General features: G+C 48.2%; 1 protein-coding gene across 1 annotated transcript in view; it reads right to left on the bottom strand.

The window, feature by feature from the left end:
- Positions 1 to 18,301, bottom strand: part of ntng1a (netrin g1a) — a 57,438-nt gene extending 39,137 nt beyond the window's left edge. The window contains exon 1 of the mRNA XM_041065907.1: positions 17,796 to 18,301. Coding sequence (XP_040921841.1) covers positions 17,796 to 18,044 — 249 coding nt within the window. The 5' untranslated portion in view covers positions 18,045 to 18,301. The remainder of the gene's footprint in view (positions 1 to 17,795) is intronic.
- Between the last annotated feature and the right edge of the window lie 224 nt (positions 18,302 to 18,525).

Here is an 18,525-nt window from a genome sequence, read left to right as displayed (position 1 = left end):
TCCTTTACTTCTCCTCTCTGAAAGCTGATTTCATCTGACGTGACAGAGTTGTGGAAGCCATGGGCGGAGGTGTTACAAATGCTCTGTCACCGCACTAAACATGGCAGGAAGCGAACGCCTCGACAGCTCGCGGATGCAGCCTGGGAAATTGGCGTCGACGCTCTGCCTCGCCACCGCCTGTTTGACTTCAGCCTTTATCTCTCATTTCAACTACACCGGCAAACTGCTCTGCGCCTACCCCGTTCAGCTGGCCTAGTTTCGATACTGGCGAGGGAGAACGTGCTGGCGGGGAAGTGGTGGCAAGGAAAAGGGAGAGGGAAGGCGAGCGCTGGGTGCTGAAGGGAAAATTTCTGCTTCAAGTGAAACGTAGAAAAGTACACAGAGTTCACTGTTAAATAACTGTGTGTTTCAGTAAAACACTAAAACAACATCCACGAATCAGACGCATTATCAGAAGCTCAGGGCAAAGCAAATAACAGCAGCTTCTCCTGATGCAACAGGGATTAGCAGTGTCAATAGCACTCAAACAGGCGTTTCAGTTCAACGTAAATAAGGTGTCACTGAGGCGGGGGTGGAAAAAATAAAGTTAATGCATATCACTGCGGAGTATCAGGCTTCCACCTTTCCTCTGACTCAACAGTATTGGGGGCTGGGGCTGAGAGCTGGCTGTAATTCAGCCTTCCTTATAGATCTAATCTCTGTGGCATTATCAGCCCACTGCCTGGATCTGACAAATATCTGTGGGTGTGTGTGTGTGTGTGAATCTGCTCTGGTGTGTGTATGCACATCACTGGTGATTCACATTTTGTTGGTGAGGAGGTTTGAGCCTCAGCTGAAGGATTACACCACGCACACAGAACCCTGCTGCACACTCACATGGTCACATGGTCACATGGTCACATGGTCACCGTCACAGGTTAAACCTCACCAATCACAGGTCACATCAGAGGCCGCTCACTAACATTATGCCCCTGAGAACAATCACAGTCCAACATGAGACCTTTCAGAGTGCTGTGTGCAGCCTGTCCTCAGCCAAACGTCTGCACTGAGGGGACAACCTCCACGCGTCTTTGTGCGTCCACATAGTTTTGGCTTTGGAACGTAGGTCGGCGTTTTGGAAATGTGAGGCTGTCAACAAGGACAAAGAGCAGACAGGGACGCAGCGTCTCATCAGCCGTGCATCAACAGATGTTTCCCAGGTTCCAGGTGTTTAAATCAGCCAATGTGGTTTATTGGATCAATTGTGTCTTTTAGCAATTAGAGAGACAAAAGACGTAAATGGACATTTATTGACAATTTGCTAACAATTGTGAGGTGTAATATTACTCCATAAAATGATGTCTGAGCACACGAGGCTGCTTGCACAGACACACACTGTCAGTGGCTGTGAGTGTGTGAGTGTGTGAGTGTGTGAGTGTGTGTGTGTGAGTGTGTGTGTGTGTGAGTGTGTGTGTGTGTGTGTGTGTGTGTGTGTGAGTGTGAGTGTGTGTGTGAGTGTGAGTGTGTGAGTGTGTGTGTCTGCCTGCAGTTCCAGACTGAAATCCTTGGAGAGAGACTGTTGGCAGTGAGACAGAACAGCCGTGCCAAACCTCCCTCCAGTTTTAACTTCTTAATGGGAATATGGCACCAGATCCACCTAAATTAATAAACCTCTTAAATATCAATAAACGCCTGAAAGCAAACTGAGGTGCTGTGTCAAAATCTAACAGGAAAAAAGTGTAAGTGTCGGTTTAGCTGGCAGAGAGTGGGTGTTTCTGCCAGAGGTGCCACGACACAAAGTTCTGCTGGAAGTGTGAATGTTAACAACGTTGTGTTTTAATAAACTCTGATTGTTGCTGACGCTCTGTGTCTGAGCAGCTGCTTTTAATGACACATTATTATGTTGTGTTCAAGTGTTGGCGAGACAGTCCAACATCCAGGCTTTCCACGCTGGCTCAATGGTATTTCATGTATCCACCATTCCCTCTAACAGTGAAACCCTTAGGGCAGAGAGAACACACAGTAAACAAACAAGCCATTATGGAGGCCGGAGCTCTGACAGCTAAACAGCTGTTGAGCTGATTTATTCTCTGTGCAGTTTCAGCAACAGGTTCAGGAGAATCTGATGCTGCCTCCAGCTGAGCTCCTCCTGAAGCCTCCTGCGTTAGAACATGGGAAAGTTTCTGCTGCAACCTGATGCCTGTTGCTCACTGGCCTTTTGTCTAAGTTCTGTCGATTAACAGACGAGCTGCCGTGTACCAAAGGCTGCTGTGTAGAGGTGGTGTTATAACCAGCTCCAGCTTAGTGTAAAGGCCATGAAGTCCATTGTAAACACCTATGTTCTAGACTTTGTGTGCACCACATGAACACAAACACAAAAGGAGAGTCATTTCAAGCACAATGAGTCTGTTAGGAAAGGATGCGACGTCAACCCTGAGCATTTGTGTCGTGTTATATCATCAGCAAAGAGCTTTATCGACCACTGTGGCTGCACAGGAACAAACACAAGCCCAACACCTACGCTGGGAACTGTCAGACGAGGGAGACTGGTCTTCATCTGCCTCCCATCCCATTTTCCAGGCTGATCCAGGGAGATGAACCAGAATCCTGCTTCTCTGTTTCACAGTCTCTGCAGTCTGAGTACATCCAAGAATATACACAGCCCAATTCAGTCCAAATACACCCAGCTTACACTTCTACAGGGAGGAACTCTACCAGCACAAACACACAATGCTACTGAATTTCTTCCAGGTTAATAATAAAAGATAATTAGTATATTGTCACTTTTCTCTCCCAGTTTAGCTTAAATGTTGAAAGAGGTCAGAGAGGCGACCTGGAAGGTTGTGTGTTTGTGTTCAAGACCAATTCAGATATGGAGGAAAGAATACTGATGAAAGATGGGAAAAAGCAAAGAGGAGACTCTGAACAACAACACAGAGATGAGAGACAGAGGTGGACAGGAGCGTTACTGAGGAATCCTGGTGTGTCTGCCTCAACCTGAATCTCCTCACAGCAGGTTCAGGGTGTGATCTGCAGCCAGGCTGGATCTCAGTCCTTCAGACGGGGCTGCTCCTCGCCGCAGCCTCCTCCACACCAAACACTCAGCTTTGGCTCGTCGTGCTGTACCGTCACCAGAAAGGTGGTGTACAGTGCGTCCATGTAGCCTTCACCTGCATCCTCTGTACACCTCAACAGCTGCTGTCACACCGAACAGTGCAGACGTTCGGGGGTAGTAGCAGAGGTGAGTGACTGCAGGTTGTCACGTCTCAGCAGATTAAATTGTTTGTTGCTTTCAGAACATTAGCTGATTACTCCACAGGCTCCACTTACGCTGCGTTTTATGGCCCACGGTCTAAATCATCGGCATAATGCTGCTGCAATCTAACATCATCATTGTTTTGCTATTTTACTTGCAGCTGACGTACGATACGTCCCCCCCAAAGCTCTGTGATGCTGAAGAGACGTCGACATGATGACCTGTACCTGGGCTGACATCACAAATACACCTGTCAAATCAGACGTCGTTAAATTCACTCTGTTTGCCAAAAACCGAGTCCTGGCTTCAGATGTGCAGCTATCCAGAAATAAAACTCTGTCTCTAACTATGACCTCTGAGCTTTACAGTTCCTGATGAACCGGGTGCACTGAGACATGGCAGCAGGAGGTTTGTGCTGTGTACAAACGTGTTTCACTACCATGAGCTTCTACCAGTCAAATCCAAACCCAAACACTCAGAACTTTAATAATTTCAGCAGCAAACTGCAGCAAATGTGGAACCAAACTGCCTGTCACTTCTCAGCAACACGAACAAAACTCGCTGTGTGCCTGGCTGCATTCCCTGAGGGCGGATTCTTCCTTTTTCAGAGGAGGAAAAACAAAGACCACTGTGAAAATATCCACTTGCTAATTTGAAAAGCAAACTAAACAGCGAACACGGCCGACTTGATGACAGCTGTCAGTGTGACAAGAGGTATTATCAGGTGGGATTCAAATTGTTATGCTGGAGGCAGCCAGGCGGTGTCCAGAAGGGATTTGAAAAGACAAGGTTTGGGAGGAGAGGGGGTGTTTAGTGGCTGTCACTCAAACATATATCGTATTTCCACCAGGCCTTTATGTAGAAGTTTCTGTGCTGAATATTCATGAGGTATAACTTCTAACTGCCCCAAAAAAAGGTAAAAACCAGAACTACGCCACAAGCAATTATATAACAAAGGTAAACACCGGTTCAGTGTACAGTCGCTGAAAACACAGCAACTCTTCATTTTCATAGCTGCTGTAATTGCTTCAGGGAGCAGCCATGGTGGTTAGAGAGGAACAACTAGCTTCATTATGATTAGATAGATGCTTTAAGCTTGACACATTAAAGTATAAAGGTAACAACGGGAATCCTCTGCCTGAGGCAATAAGATCTCAGCTAGTTTAGAAAGAACCTGCCTCACAAAGATTGGTTTTTAGAGACTGACTCAGTCAGGACGATGTGTCCCGGCAGGAGGACAGCAGGAGTGGACATGTCATCGATTCTTCATTCACCATGCATGTGTTCTTAAATAGGACAGTCTCTTCTGATAATGTGAACATGATCTGGGATTAGAAATCATTTAAAACAGCTTTGGAAAAGTGGACTATAGGCAGAGCTGGTAAGAAAAAAACAAAAAGAAAAACAGATGCTGTTATATCATCAGAAAAAAAACAAACAAACATGGACATCACAAAAACAACAACAACAACAGGAATCTTCTTCTAAAGTGTCCTTCACGCTTCCATCAGGAAGCTGCAGCGTCACATCCCACTCTCAATGTTCAGATACACGAAGGTCCCAGAAACACACCACAGAACTCTGTGGACAGGAAGTGTGTGGACAGGAAGTGACGTCACAGGACTGAGGTGAAAGAGTTCAACCAAACAACGAGCTGCATCGATGAGTGTGTGTCTGCGGCTGGTGTGTGACAGCACCACAGCAGATGTAAGTGAAAGAAGCACAAACTCTAACAGAGGTTTCTAATTATTTATCTCAGCACTAATACGCAGGTTACCAGGACAACACAGGACCAGCAGGTGTGGACCAACACAGATGTAGCTGAGTTTTAATGTCGTCTTCAACTCACATTAATTTGCAGTGTCTTTTTACGACAATATCAACAGTGAATAAAAATATTAAGCAGAGAGCAAAGTTGGCAGAGCAATGTCCAGAGACTGAGGACGTGTCGTCCTCTTCAGCTGTTTGTTTACCAGACACGTCCACTCCTGCTCCTGCTGACAGAAAACACCTCTGCTTAAACTGATCTCAGCTCAGTTGAAATAGATCTGTGGTTTCATTGCTGGAGGAACAACCGGAACGACACGTGTGTTTGGACAAAGAGGTCATGGACCACACAGCTTCCAGAACACATGACTCTAAACTACCATTATCTCAGCTCCGCACACTCGAAAGAAGCTAAAAAGGCAGCCTAACGAGGGTAAGCACTGGTGAGGCAAAAGCCTGTGAGCACCGTCAGCCATATGCCAGCCTCCGCCTACACTTCCCAGCAGGCTCTGCCCTCTTGTTGCAGACCTGCTTGCTGACTGCTGCCAACATTTCACTGGCAGGAATCTTCTGCAAGGCATGCATCCAGTCAGCACAACAGTCTAACACCTTTACTTCAGGAGCCAGTCGCCCTCTCTTCCACCGTGCACTGATCTGCACTAACACACCAGATTAAACAGCATCTCTCGCATAATCTTTGTGCTGTTATAATAATATAAAGTGCTAAGATTAAAGCAGTTAGATAATCAAAACAATCAGAGCAGCCTGTTCCACGCTAATGTTCCTAATCGCCATGTGAACAAGGCTTTAAACCACCGCACAATCTCCAGCATCTCTCTCAGCTGCTTTGTCATGAATAATCTCGATCCATAGGTTCTAACACTGAGCGTGCGGCGTGTAAAGTCAGTATGGCGCTCTGCAACAACCGTCACATGAGAAACAGAGCAGCCCTACAACTTCCAACAAACCCCGTTCAGAGGTGAAATCCAGTAGGCTGGCGCAGCGAGCGGTTTACCCTGTGTTCTTATCTCTTGGCAGAGCAAAGCCGAGTCGCTCGGTGCCACATGGCACCCGGATACACGGCGACACACAGTCACACACACACCAACACACATATAGACACACACTGGCTTTTATGATCTGTTCCCCAAAAGCACTTCCGCAGGTTCAAAAGAGCCAGGAGCCGTGAAGCAGGAGCTGGAGCCAGGTTTGCTCCATTAGAACAGGAGAAGAACTGGAAACATGGTGGTTTTGTCATCTGATCTAAATATGGCTCTGTTTCCTCTGTTAACTCATATATAAACAGAACCAGGACAGTCCGTCCAACACTCACCAACACCTTCACTCAAAACCACAGATGTCAACAACCTGCTGGAGGCTCGGAAATAATTCATCACCTGTTTGGTCCTAATACAAGCATTTCAAAATAATCCCAGGTGTGAGCTCTGCTGAACAGCCATGAATGAAGATGTGATCTTAGCTAAAGCCTCCAACAGTAACAGCAGCAGCTCCACCCTCCATCAGTCAGGCAGGCAGCTGAGAGGTGGAGGCAGGGCTGAATGGGTTCCAACCTCAGCTGCACACCAGAGGGAGAATTTGAAGGGGGGGGGCACATTAGAGGAGCTAATTAGGATTATTAGCAGGACGTATTTTATTCAGCTGGGACTAAAACAAATTGCTCAGTCGTTGCAGAGTAAAATTGAAAATGAGCGTCAGAATTAGTGACAGTCACTGAGCAGCGGCACTGTTTGGAGTCAGGACGTGTTGTGAGACGTAGTGTGGCTACGTCCCCGACCTCAGAGGGACTCTGTGACAACACTGATGAACGTGTGATTCAAGTGACTGTGCTGTGAAGTGTAGTCAGACACGAGACACAGCTACAGCATCACGCCATCGCTGCAGCTGTAAATCACAGGCGTTCGCTCCGTCCTGACGTCTCTCTCGCTGTCCATGGTTGACAAGACGATTCTCTGCCGTGTTGTTTCAGGACACAGAGTGTCACCACGACACGGCTGCAGCAAGAAGTCTGTTCAGCCGTTTCCATATTTGTGCCTCATTAATTTTCTAAGAAACAGTTTGACTTTTTAGGAATGTTTAATGTGATGCTAGCTTAGCTTAGCATGAAACAGAGCCATTTTCAGTCCTTATGCTAAGCTAAGCTAAGCTAACTGGCTGCAGGCTGTAGCTTCATGTTTCGCAGACAGATGTGAGAGTGGTATGTGTCCACCTGTTCACCCCGCCCATGTTTGATGGGCAGAAGGTGTCAGATGTGTTTCTTCTAAAGAGCAGAGCAGCTGTGGACTCCATGAACTAAGTGTAATAAAAAAATAAATGAGTATAATAATGAAATAAAATGACATAAAATATTTCTGTATCTGTATATAACGCATCTGAAACTCTGAAACTACCTTTTGAGGTAAAACGAGTTTAAAGGGCAGATCTTAGGCATCTTTCAGAGAGGATGTCTCCAGACAACAGCTACCTGAGGACAGGTAAGTGCTCAGTCACATGATCACCTGGATAAACTGTGTGAAATAGCTCATTCAGTCAGATTGTTAGAAATCTGGTTCTCACAGACTGACAACTGATCTGTCGTCGTCTGCTTCTCAGCGTTTCTCTGGTATTCTCTAATGCAGGAAGGGCGATGGCGAGACGGCAAGCCAGCTAATAACACGAGGAGAAGAAGGCCCTTGATGAGGTCCAAGGGAATTCAGGCTGGGGGGGAGGGGGGGGGGGCGGGGTAGCAGACTCATATCAAACGCCAACGCGCTGCCACAGAGTCTGCAGCTTGGCGTGTCGCCCTCGTGTTTTACGGTGGGGGAACAGTCTGAAGCCACGCTGAATGCCGTTGAAAGAGAGCCTTCGACGTGACAACAGTGTGAGCCCCAGAGTAACAGCTAATGCCTGGCACCGCTAACGAAATCATTTCATTTAGAGCCTCTGATGCACAGACAGAGAGGATGTAAAATGCATTTCCACGCCAAGCCTCTCAATCGCTCGCTGTCCCTGCAAACAGAATGAACACATTACCGTTTGCACCCTTGTCACATCATGCTTCTCTGACAAGTGCCTGGCACCTTGTGGGAGATGTTTTCGCTTCCTTTCCTCTCGTTCCAGACAGAGAAGCCTGAACAAAAGCACTGGAACTAGTTTAGCAGCCACAGGAAATAAAACAACTTGTTAATTAGAGGAGCAATGGACCGAAGCAGACAGTATCGCCTGAGCGGATGACTCGGAAGATGGAGAGGCTGAAATGCCAAGTGTCTATATTCCTGCACCCTTAGGCCAAAGTCCTGCAGACACTGCAAGTCTACACCCAATTTACCAGCTGCTCTCTCTGTGTCCTGACTCGGGTTAATAAAATGCTAACCGTCTCAATATCCGTGACGGCACTTTGCTAACCACCTCCCCTCCAGTTAGATCCAGCTCCTCTTGTCCTTTTCTCTCCCTCAGAAACAGACTGTAACTCTTGCCTCCGCTTAATCAGGAGGATTGCTTATTAAGGAAAAGCTCTCGGGTGTTTCCTAAATTGGGGAGAGGACAGTCTCGCCAGTGCGATAACTGCAGATTTATGTCAGAATTAGGTGTAAATAGCTGCACTGGTTATTTTCCCCTTCTTTAATTAAGCAAGCACATTTTCCAGGCCTCCGTCGTCGTGGCGTGCTGACCGCTCGAGTTCCCTCTGCGGGGCAGATGCTAGCTTACAAAGCAACTCCGTCATGTGTAGGACAGTGCTCAGAGGAGCCATTTTACAGGCCTCCAAAAGCTGAAACGGCTAAAAATCTCAGTGACAGCTCTTACAGCCGTGTTAGTTTGGGATTGTGTTTCCAGCAGAAATGTCACTTCATGACTTGTTTTCCCGTCTGCGGTCTGTGAGGCAGGAATCCGGCCTGTTTGCATGGATGAGCAGTTCTCCCAAACGATACATGGCAGCAAATGTCAAATTACTTCTCAGTGTGAGGCTGAAGCTGAGCGCACAGGAAAGTGTAATATGGCTTTGAAAGACGCTGACTCTGTGATTTAAAGACAATTCCATCTGCGGCCTCTCATCTCCTGCGTTCTGTTTCTGATGCACGTCCCAACAAACTTTACGCTCTCAGCGGCGTCTGCGCTCGTCTCTGCCGGAGATGAGCAGCTCATGAGGGGGTACTCAGCGCTCACATTCAGCATTCAATTTCCATCACTGATAGCGTTGCTATTGATTCAGAGTTTGCCCTATGCTCAGCGCGGGCCAGGCACAACAGATCCTAGGGTTTGGGAGCTGTCAGTCAAGCTAATCCAGGAGTCTTTCTGGAAGCCTGTCAGGGTGACGGCCTCACATTTCCCTCAGACGAGGAGGAGGATGACAGAATGGGCCTGAAAGCTGTCTGAGAGGAGAGGAAGGCTCCACAGAGGAGCCACGGCGACAGGAAGAGCTTCCAACTCCCGTGAAAGTGGCTTCCACTTCAAATATTATTCCTCCTAGTTAAATAAACACTCATTACTGCTTTGAGTCAACAACAACAACAACAAACAGGCACCGTGTCTGGCGTCTGGTCTTACCCTGCTCTGCCTTTCAGACTGTTAATTATTTGGTGTTTCCTCTGCAGGTTTTCTGATCCTGTTTGATTCTAATACGCCCGAAATGTCAAAGAGCCGCAGCTGCACTTTTCACTTCCTGTCAGGATGACACGAGTACGTGACACACAACTGATCCCACGGTAAGTGGCCTACATGTGACATGTGACTTGCGTTTGAACGCTGCAGTCTGGGTTTGTCAGCGTTGCCATGACAGCGAGTAAACGCCGCTCACCTGAGACAACTATCATAACACTGTAGTTTGGCTGAGACACTCAGGGGTGTTAGGAAACTGCTGTTTGTTTTTTACACCATCACAGCAGTTCACTCCAGTCTGGCATACAAAGCATCTGACATCCTAAAATAGATGTGAACAGTCATCTGAAACAATAAGACGCCAGCTACAGTTCAGGATTCATGAAAGCCTGTGGTGTGGATACACACACACACACACACACACACACACACACACACACACACACACACACACACACACACACACACACACACACTCCAAAAAAAGGTATTTATTGTGCTGATAAGCGACGGGAGGCCCTGCTGCTTTGAAATGCTGAGCAGAGGAGGGAGAGCGTCTGCCACGGCTGTGGGAGCATCTGACCCCCCCACCATGGATAAACATGAGGGATGGGATTACTGGGATTACTCCATTCAGAACACCAACCATTTATCTGCTGCAATTAACATTAAACCCCCCCAACACAAATAAATAAAATCATGAGTGCCTCTAAATATGAATACCACCATATGCCATGCTTTGGGCTGTGTAAGCTTGTCTGTATTGGCCTACGTGTGTGGGGGGCTTGTTATTTGTTACCCATGTCCCAAAGTGGGAGGGGTGGGGGGGGTGGGGGGGGGGGGGGTTCTGATAAATCTGCCTCAGAGGTGCAAAGAGCAATTAAAAGTCAGATTTCTCCAGCAGCTCACTACTATATCTCCATCTATTCTCCGAGCCTCGTGCACAGAGGTGGGGGAGTACAGGGGATGATGGGATGATGGGGGGATGGGGGGGGGGGGGGGGGTCCAGACCATAATTTTCCACGAGTGATGAACTGTGAAATGCAACAAAAGCTCCCATTACCACACGAGGGATTTAGAGACGAAGGAGCAAGAGAAGAGAAAAGGGGGTAAAAACGCCTTCGTCAAACAGGAGCCTGTACATGGGAGGAGCTGTGACTGTGACTGTGGTTCACATTACACACTGGTCCTCAAACCCACTGAGCGCAGTGAGAAGCTAACAATGAGACAATGTGATATTTCTGGGCGACTTGTCTATAGCGAGAGCCTTTAAGATATTCAGAGGATAATGGGAGCGATGACAGATCATCGCTTCCTTGACTCATTCAATACTAATTTTCTGGGGATTCATCATTTCAGCGTGTGGAAACCGAAGCTGAGTGAGAGCGAAATATTATGTTTTTGTTTCCCAAAGTGAAACATGAGGCTTCATTCTCGTGTGTGGGAGAGAATATTCTCACCGTCTGACACACAGCTTCACATCTGAACACAAACATTCCTCCATTCTTCAGCCTCTCCACACTTTATGGCAAAGGAGGAAATGTTTCGCTCCAAACTTTAAAAAAAAAAAAAACCCAGAACAGTCAACAGAAAGCCTGTGGGAGGCCGGAGTCAAGGAGGCCCCCTGTTATCTCGTTATGGCAGAGTTAACGGCGAGGCAACACTCAACGCCTTGATGGAGCCCAGATAGACGAGTCGCACACTCACACAGCACCACATCACAGAGCAACACCTGATGTTGTCTGCATACCAACTTCTCTCCAACTTCACTCGTACAAACTTTTTAAGAGGACTGCTTCTACTGCTGCTGCTCCAAAACAGGAAAATAACATCCCACGGTGACGAGGAGGTGAGGACGGTGACGAGGAGGTGAGGACGGTGACGAGGAGGTGAGGACGGCGGTGACCACGTGAAAGGTGATCCACCAACACCTGAGAGTGAACGCAGCAACACTGCAGCACTTTAAATTCCCTGGTCAACATAAACTCACCAAGTTCTTCTTATATCATAACCCTGTTCAGTGTCAGAAGAGAAGAAGCTTCGAGGACGAGGACGCCAACCTCACCCTGTCTCACACAACACAACACAGCGGGTCCAAACTCTGCTCAGTCCAAACTAGAAAGGTCTGGTTTTGCTGCTGCAGGTGTGTGGTCTGTGTCAGTTCGTCCACCACCTGAGAGGACCTGAGCGGACGCGGTATCAGGTCTGATCACGTGGTTCGTCATAATCCCGGCGGGAGAAAACGCCGAGTTTGGAGGCGAGAGGGAGAATGAGAGCTGTGAAGTTCACAGCTCACCGAGCTTCGCTCTGACGAGGGAACTGAAGCTCGGTTTATTTTAGGAAAATCAGCCTCCTGCAGGATTCCTGCTGTTAATGAGACATTTGAGTGATTGGACTGACAGATATTCAACAGGTTAGGACATCGTCTGTGTCCATCTGTCGTCCAAGTTTATTGTTGGTGCAGGAGGAAACAGGACTGGACCTTATTTATAGACATTTGTCTTTGAAGCATATAAACTAATTATTGTAGTGTTGATGAATTTTTATTTGTTCAAAGGACATTATTATTATTATTATTATTGTTTTTATTATTGTTTTTATTATATAATAATATATATTACACACACACACACACACGTTTCCTCGCTCAGTCTCTTGCAGACAGTGAACTGTGCTGAGACACAACATGCCCATAACAGGAAGTGTGGGGTTCCTCCTGCCAGCACCTGTTTAATGGACTCCTCTGGAGTCTGGTCTGGGCTGGTTGACAAGTCTGTGTATGTGTTGGTGCTTGAAGGCCTGGAACAACGAGCGGTCGCAGGAAATAAGAAAATGATCAAAATTCAGACGCTGCCCGACGCTCATGCAAAGTTTATGGCAGAGGACGGGTGGAGCAGAATCTGATGAGATCCTGCTCCGACTGCAGTGTGTGTAACCTTCACACCGGCCACATAGATACAGCCTGACCGTCCGACAGCTCTGTGCCGTGTCAGACAACATTCCAACTATTCTCAGTGCGCTGGGAGAGTTTGAGCTGAATGTACTGAGATACAAAATGAAAGCTCGTTATGCTGCTGGGTTCAGGTGAGGGGAAGTTACAGCCACAGCACCTGCAGCAGAATCTGATCAGTTACTCTAACAAGCAAACACGCCGTGTCTTATTGAATGAACGACTCGTCTTGATGACTAATCTGCTCTTTAGTTAAATGAATCTGTTTGTGTGAGTGATAAGCTGTCTCATCCCAAACTGGTGTCCTCACATGTCTTGTTTGTCCTCCCAAAAGTCCAGAACCCAAAGAGATTCCCTTTATTTCATGTTGGATGAAACAATGGAGCAAATATCTGGCTTTAGTCTACTACAGATAAATATTACAGCTCCACACACGTGTTATCACATCATTACAGTCAGGAACACATGATGCAGCGTGAGCCGCCTCAGCTTCAGACTGAGGACGTTTGCTGAGGGTGGGTTAGTCCCATGAGCACAGTCTCTGACTCAGGGCTCGAACACTGAGCAGCAGCAGGTAACTGTCACTGATCACTGAGAATTTCCACTAACATTTGGTCTGATGTGGCAGAAAGGACAGAAAACACAAAGTGGATCCAGCTGACTTCATCTGGAACATTCCTGCAGACAGATGTTTGCTGCAGTCAGTGTGCAGGACTGAAAAGTGAATAAACAGGTTTATGAGAGTGAATGTCACAGACAGAGCAGCCCTGAGAAAGAGCCGCCGTCTCTTTACTCCCATCCCCTCTAACCCTCGCACTGACTCAGTGTTACAGTAACAGATGAGACATATTGCTGCTGACAGCAAACAGTTTCTGTCAGCGTGGAGCCTGTGGAGAGGCAGCACAGTGGGTGAGAGTGGGGGGTGGGTGGGAGAGAGTTTGGGGGTGAGAGTGGAGGGGGGGGGGGGGGGGGGGGGGTGAGTGAGAGTGGGGTGAGGGTGGGTGAGTGAGAGTGTGGGGGGGGGGGGGGGGGGGGGGTGAGTGAGAGTGTGGGGGGGGGGGTGAGTGAGAGTGGGGTGAGGGTGGGTGAGTGAGAGTGGGGGGGGCGGTGAGTGAGAGTGAGGGGTTGGGGTATTGTCTGTCTGAAACCTCTAATCAGGATCAGCCCAGGAAAAGGTCACATTTGTATATGATGATGTCAGAGAGAGCCCACGCAGCCTCACCTGCAGAGAGTGGGTAACACACCTGAACGTGTTCTCAGACGTTCAGCTGCTCCTGCACACAGCAAACACGCATGAACATGTGGAGGCTCTAAATTACCATCAACAGCAAACTGCTCCATCCATCAGACACACACACCACGTGGTATTTTCCTCTCAGGTAAGCGGTCGGACTCAAACGTCCCCGGCATCATTACAGGACAGTTTACGTCAAACACAGAGTCAAAATCCAGCTCTGAGGGAGAAATGAGTCTGCAGTCTGAGACTGCAGATTCAGTGGAACAGATAAACTCCACACCGAGGCTACCTTCACTCACTCACCTGGCCTCGCTAACACCTGGAAAAGAGCCGGGCTCCACTTTTCAAAGCCTGAGTCGCTCCATCACGTTACTTTACTCTTTAGCTAAACAGAAGGATGAAGTCAGTATTGGTGATCTACCTCCTTCTATCATGGCACAGCTTTAATGACCTCTCACCGGGGCTAAAACAGGAAAAAGCCACATGCTGCACGGCCTTTTTAATAATCTCCTTCGTTTCCTCATTTAGATTTGATTGGCTATGAAATGCATCGGCCTGCTGGGACTCAGGTTTCAGCATTCATCAGCATTTCCTGGTTGTAAATTGATGGCACGAACAGAGACGTTCAGTACTTGCATGGGAATGCATTAGGACACACACACACACACACACACACACACACACACACACACACACACACACACACACACACACACACATCCAAGCATGGTTTTTAAATGTAGTAAATGATGGAGTTACAGCTGAAGATGGTTCGTTGTTTAATGTGTGCATCAAAGGGCCGACACATGCAGCCGTGTGTTGGCGTGTTGGACTGGATCTTATTTAAACCACATTTCTGTGAAACACTGATACGCAGAGTCCTGTTTCCTGTACGATCTGCCTGACGAGCTCAGATCATCGAAATGGATCCTCGTCGTTTTCTTTTTTGTTTTCACGGTCGAAGGTTTCCGCGATCAGAGCCGTCTGAAGCGTGTTAACGACACTCAGCTTCTTCTGCAGGAACACATCATTTCTGTAGCACGTCGAAGCTGCTCGCCTGAACCTGAACCCTGCACAGACTCAATCATCAGCAGCCTGAGTGTGTGCAGCCTGTCCAGGCTTTTAAAGGCCAGTCTGAGTCTAACTGGAGGGGACAGTGAAATCTCATATGATGGCAGATCCGTGTGCCAGAGTTCAGAGAATGGCAGCTTATTGCTATCGAAAAGGTCACTGGGCTGGAAGGAGAATGAAAAGTCTTTACTGGGATAGTGTGTGTGTGTGTGTGTGTGTGTGTGACCCTGGGATGAAGGCCGCAACCTGAGATAACCATGCTCATATAAGCACCACGCCCTCGAGCGGCTGCCTCTCTCCGACTCTCTGCCCTCGTCAGGCTCCGGTGTCCGTTACCTTCAGCGCTCCAGGAAGCAGACGCTCGGCTTTAAAACACACCCGCCTCTGTGAGTGCAAAATCAATTACCAGAGAGATGAAATTCTCCGATAACGCGGCCTAATGATAATTGCCCCGAATTTGCAATGATCTGACTTACGATACAAACCACTATTGGCATCACGGAGGCATACCGGCAGCCGGAGTAGCTGGAATATCAATGATAATTATTCCGATGTTGATTTGGAGCCACGGTCCTGCCTGGGGTAAACGTAAACCAATTGCAGAGAACTGGACTCTATGGTAAGCGGCAGGGGTCATATTTCACTGATGTTTGTGATGAGTAGAGTACAGTAGAGAGGAAATGGTTCTGTGGGAGTTCTGCCTGTTTAATTGAAACACTCCTATCACATGGGCAGCCGGAGACACGAGGGCGACAGCGCGGCGAACTCCTGCTGATTCAATAAGTCATCATCAGGCTGTTAAAGGCCGGCGATAAGAATAATGATAAACTCTGTTTCAGCTGTGCGTCTGGGAACAGAACGGCTCCGGTGCAGAATCAGACACGGCCGAGCGCCGCTCACCCACGACTCAGTTTACCCACAACACCTCTGCAAAGCCAAAACCAGACACACGCCAGGGTCACACGCAGATCAATGGGAGGTCACGGGGCCGCCCGGAGGGAGAGGGGGAGGGTGACCCCGTTCTGAACGTGACCTCCTCCCGCCTCCTCAGCACCCCCCCTCTGAACTCGCTGCACCTTCAACCAACCTTGGCCGACCACGGGAGTCAGCGTTTTTCAGAAGTGCCTGAGAGACGTCGGGCTGAATAATGTGTCCTATGAATAAAACACATTAGCTACAAAACATGTTGAATTATTCACATTTCGGAGCCGCCCCACGCAGGAGATATTAGTTCTTCAGTCACAGTCTGCTCTGCACAGAGTCCTCTGAGTCTCTGTCTCCCCCATGTTCGCTCCTCCTCACCCGTCTCTTGATCATTCACTCACTGTCTCTGTCATCTGTATTTTGTTAATCCCTCTCTGTTCCCGTGTCTCTCCTCTCAGCTGACTTTCTGCTCACAGCAAACGTCTATTTATAATCCTCCTCTTACTACTTTTCCTGGAACATCTCACTGTTTATCTAAAGAGCTCTTGAAGCTGCCGGAGTGCGGCGTGCGTTTGTTCTGAGAGAATCACTGATGACCCGGTAAAACACACCGGCCCAAAGTGGACTCATCATTTAGTGTTAATCTGAGGCAACCAGCTGCGCTTCAGCAAGGAGGGGGGAGGTTTGCTAATTAAACACTTGACCTAATATGCATCTCTCCCTCGTTTTATTTACGGCTCCACCAGGAATTTCTCATTTTCATGATTACAGTATAATTTGCAGAATCAAGAGCGTCTCAGAAACTTCAGAGGGAAAAACAATCAACCAGTCACTGCTTTTTACTGTGCTGTTTAAACCGAAAATATCTCCTTCCACACAATATCACGTCATCATGACTTCATCTGTGAAAGATCTCTGAAAGCTGATTGGTTCCTGATTTTAAAAAAAGCCTCGTTACAAGTCAAGAGTTTGAAATAAACAAAGGAAACTGGTCCAATCCTACCACACAGAACAGGAAGTTAAGATTCAAACTGCTGATGCTAATGTCAGCGTGCTAACAGTCTCGCAATGACAGTGTGCTCATGATGTTCAGCAGCTGTAGTGTTCACCACATGTTAGCAAGCTGAGGCTCATGGGAATGTTTTTGGTACCACATCCAGCAGACGGTGAGATGCGTCATCCCAAACCACAAACGCTGAACTCACGGTGGTGCTAGAGGAAAAGTCAGAAACTCAAGTCGGCAGGATTCGTCCTCTGAGGACCACGAATGTCTGAACAATATTTCAGTCCCTCGGACAGAACCACTGCGGCTGAGGAGACACGAGCCGCTCCACATCATCTCACCTGAAACCAAACACACGTGAATAAGAAGCAGAGCGCGGCTCTGGATCCACCAATGAAAGGTAAGGCTGAGCGATGATCAGTGATGGACGCACACACTGAATGTGATCCTACACATTAACACACTGGGTCACCGCAGCAGTGAACACGTGGTGCTGCATCACAGGTGTCTACACTAACTGGTGTATTTGCACCTGAAATAGTGCTCCACTTAACATCTCATACATACTGCAGTATTTCATCCACAGATTGTTTGAATCTTCAGGCCACTCACTCATCCAGCTCTGCACAAAGACACACGCTGACTGAGGCGACTGTGTTTGCGTGATTCTGATGTGTGTGCAGAGCGAGGTGTGTGTGTGTGTGTTTTCATTGGTAAAGTCACATTATACAGCATTTTTCTGCAAGTAAGCAGCACCAGCAGCACATCACACAGTGTTTGCATCACACACCAAGAAGCAGCTCTCTAAACAGCACAACGTGACGTCAATGGGCACAAACCTCTATTTCTTCAGCTGTAGCCACGTATCTGAGTCACAGGCTTTCAAAGTGTGTGTTACAGCTCTGGGGTCAGAGCCAGCCGAGCAGAGACACCACACAGACACAGATAAGGAAGCTGCCCTGCTGGGGTTTTTTTTTGGGGGGGGGGGGGGTCCTTGACTTTTCATTGTACTCACCAGGGCGCAGTATGTCTCAGGAGGGTCTCCACAGGTGATGTTGGGGGGATCCAGGGTGACCTTCAGGTACTGGGTCATGTCCGCTGCCTCTGGCTGGCAGGCCATGTAGTCCCAGGTCAGGCCCTCGTCTGTGTAAATCTGGGACTTACATACGTCGTAGTGGCCCCACGCTGCAGGGTAGTGCTGCATGGCCGCCTGGCACACACCGGTCCACAGCGCCTGCAGCGTCAATGCAAAATGGAAACGCATGACTGGTCCTCGCTCAGGAACAACGGGTCCCTCTTCTGCTTCCGCTTCGTACAGCTCACTCAGCTGGAGTGAGGAGGCATCCCAGACTTCCTTCAGGTGGAGCGAGGGTCGGTTTTACTCTGTCTCTCTCTCAGGTTTCTGGAGCGGTGAATAACTACGATGATGCTGAGGTTACCAGTCCATAGAGAAGATAAGAAGAGAGGACTGAAGGGGGGAGGAGGATGGTGGAGGAAGAGGGGGGAGGTGAGGAGGAGATAGCCCCCTGACACACTGATAGGAAGATGAGTGACAGATCTCCTCAGCTCGCCCAGCTGTCAATCATGGTCCTCGTCCTGTGTGGCGATCTGGCACTGCAGAGAAACAGGAAACAGAGGGGGGGGGTGAATTTACCTCCCTTATGGAAATAGAGGCTGACAGTAAGGAAACATTAGCTGGCACCACGGCGTGGGTGAAAGGTGTACGTGTGAACAGGAAGCTGGAC

Source organism: Toxotes jaculatrix, chromosome 20 (genome assembly GCF_017976425.1).
Source record: "Toxotes jaculatrix isolate fToxJac2 chromosome 20, fToxJac2.pri, whole genome shotgun sequence".
In the NCBI taxonomy this organism is placed as follows: domain Eukaryota; kingdom Metazoa; phylum Chordata; class Actinopteri; family Toxotidae; genus Toxotes; species Toxotes jaculatrix.
Note: the sequence above shows the minus strand (reverse complement) of the source record. Positions and strands in the feature narration are given on the sequence as shown.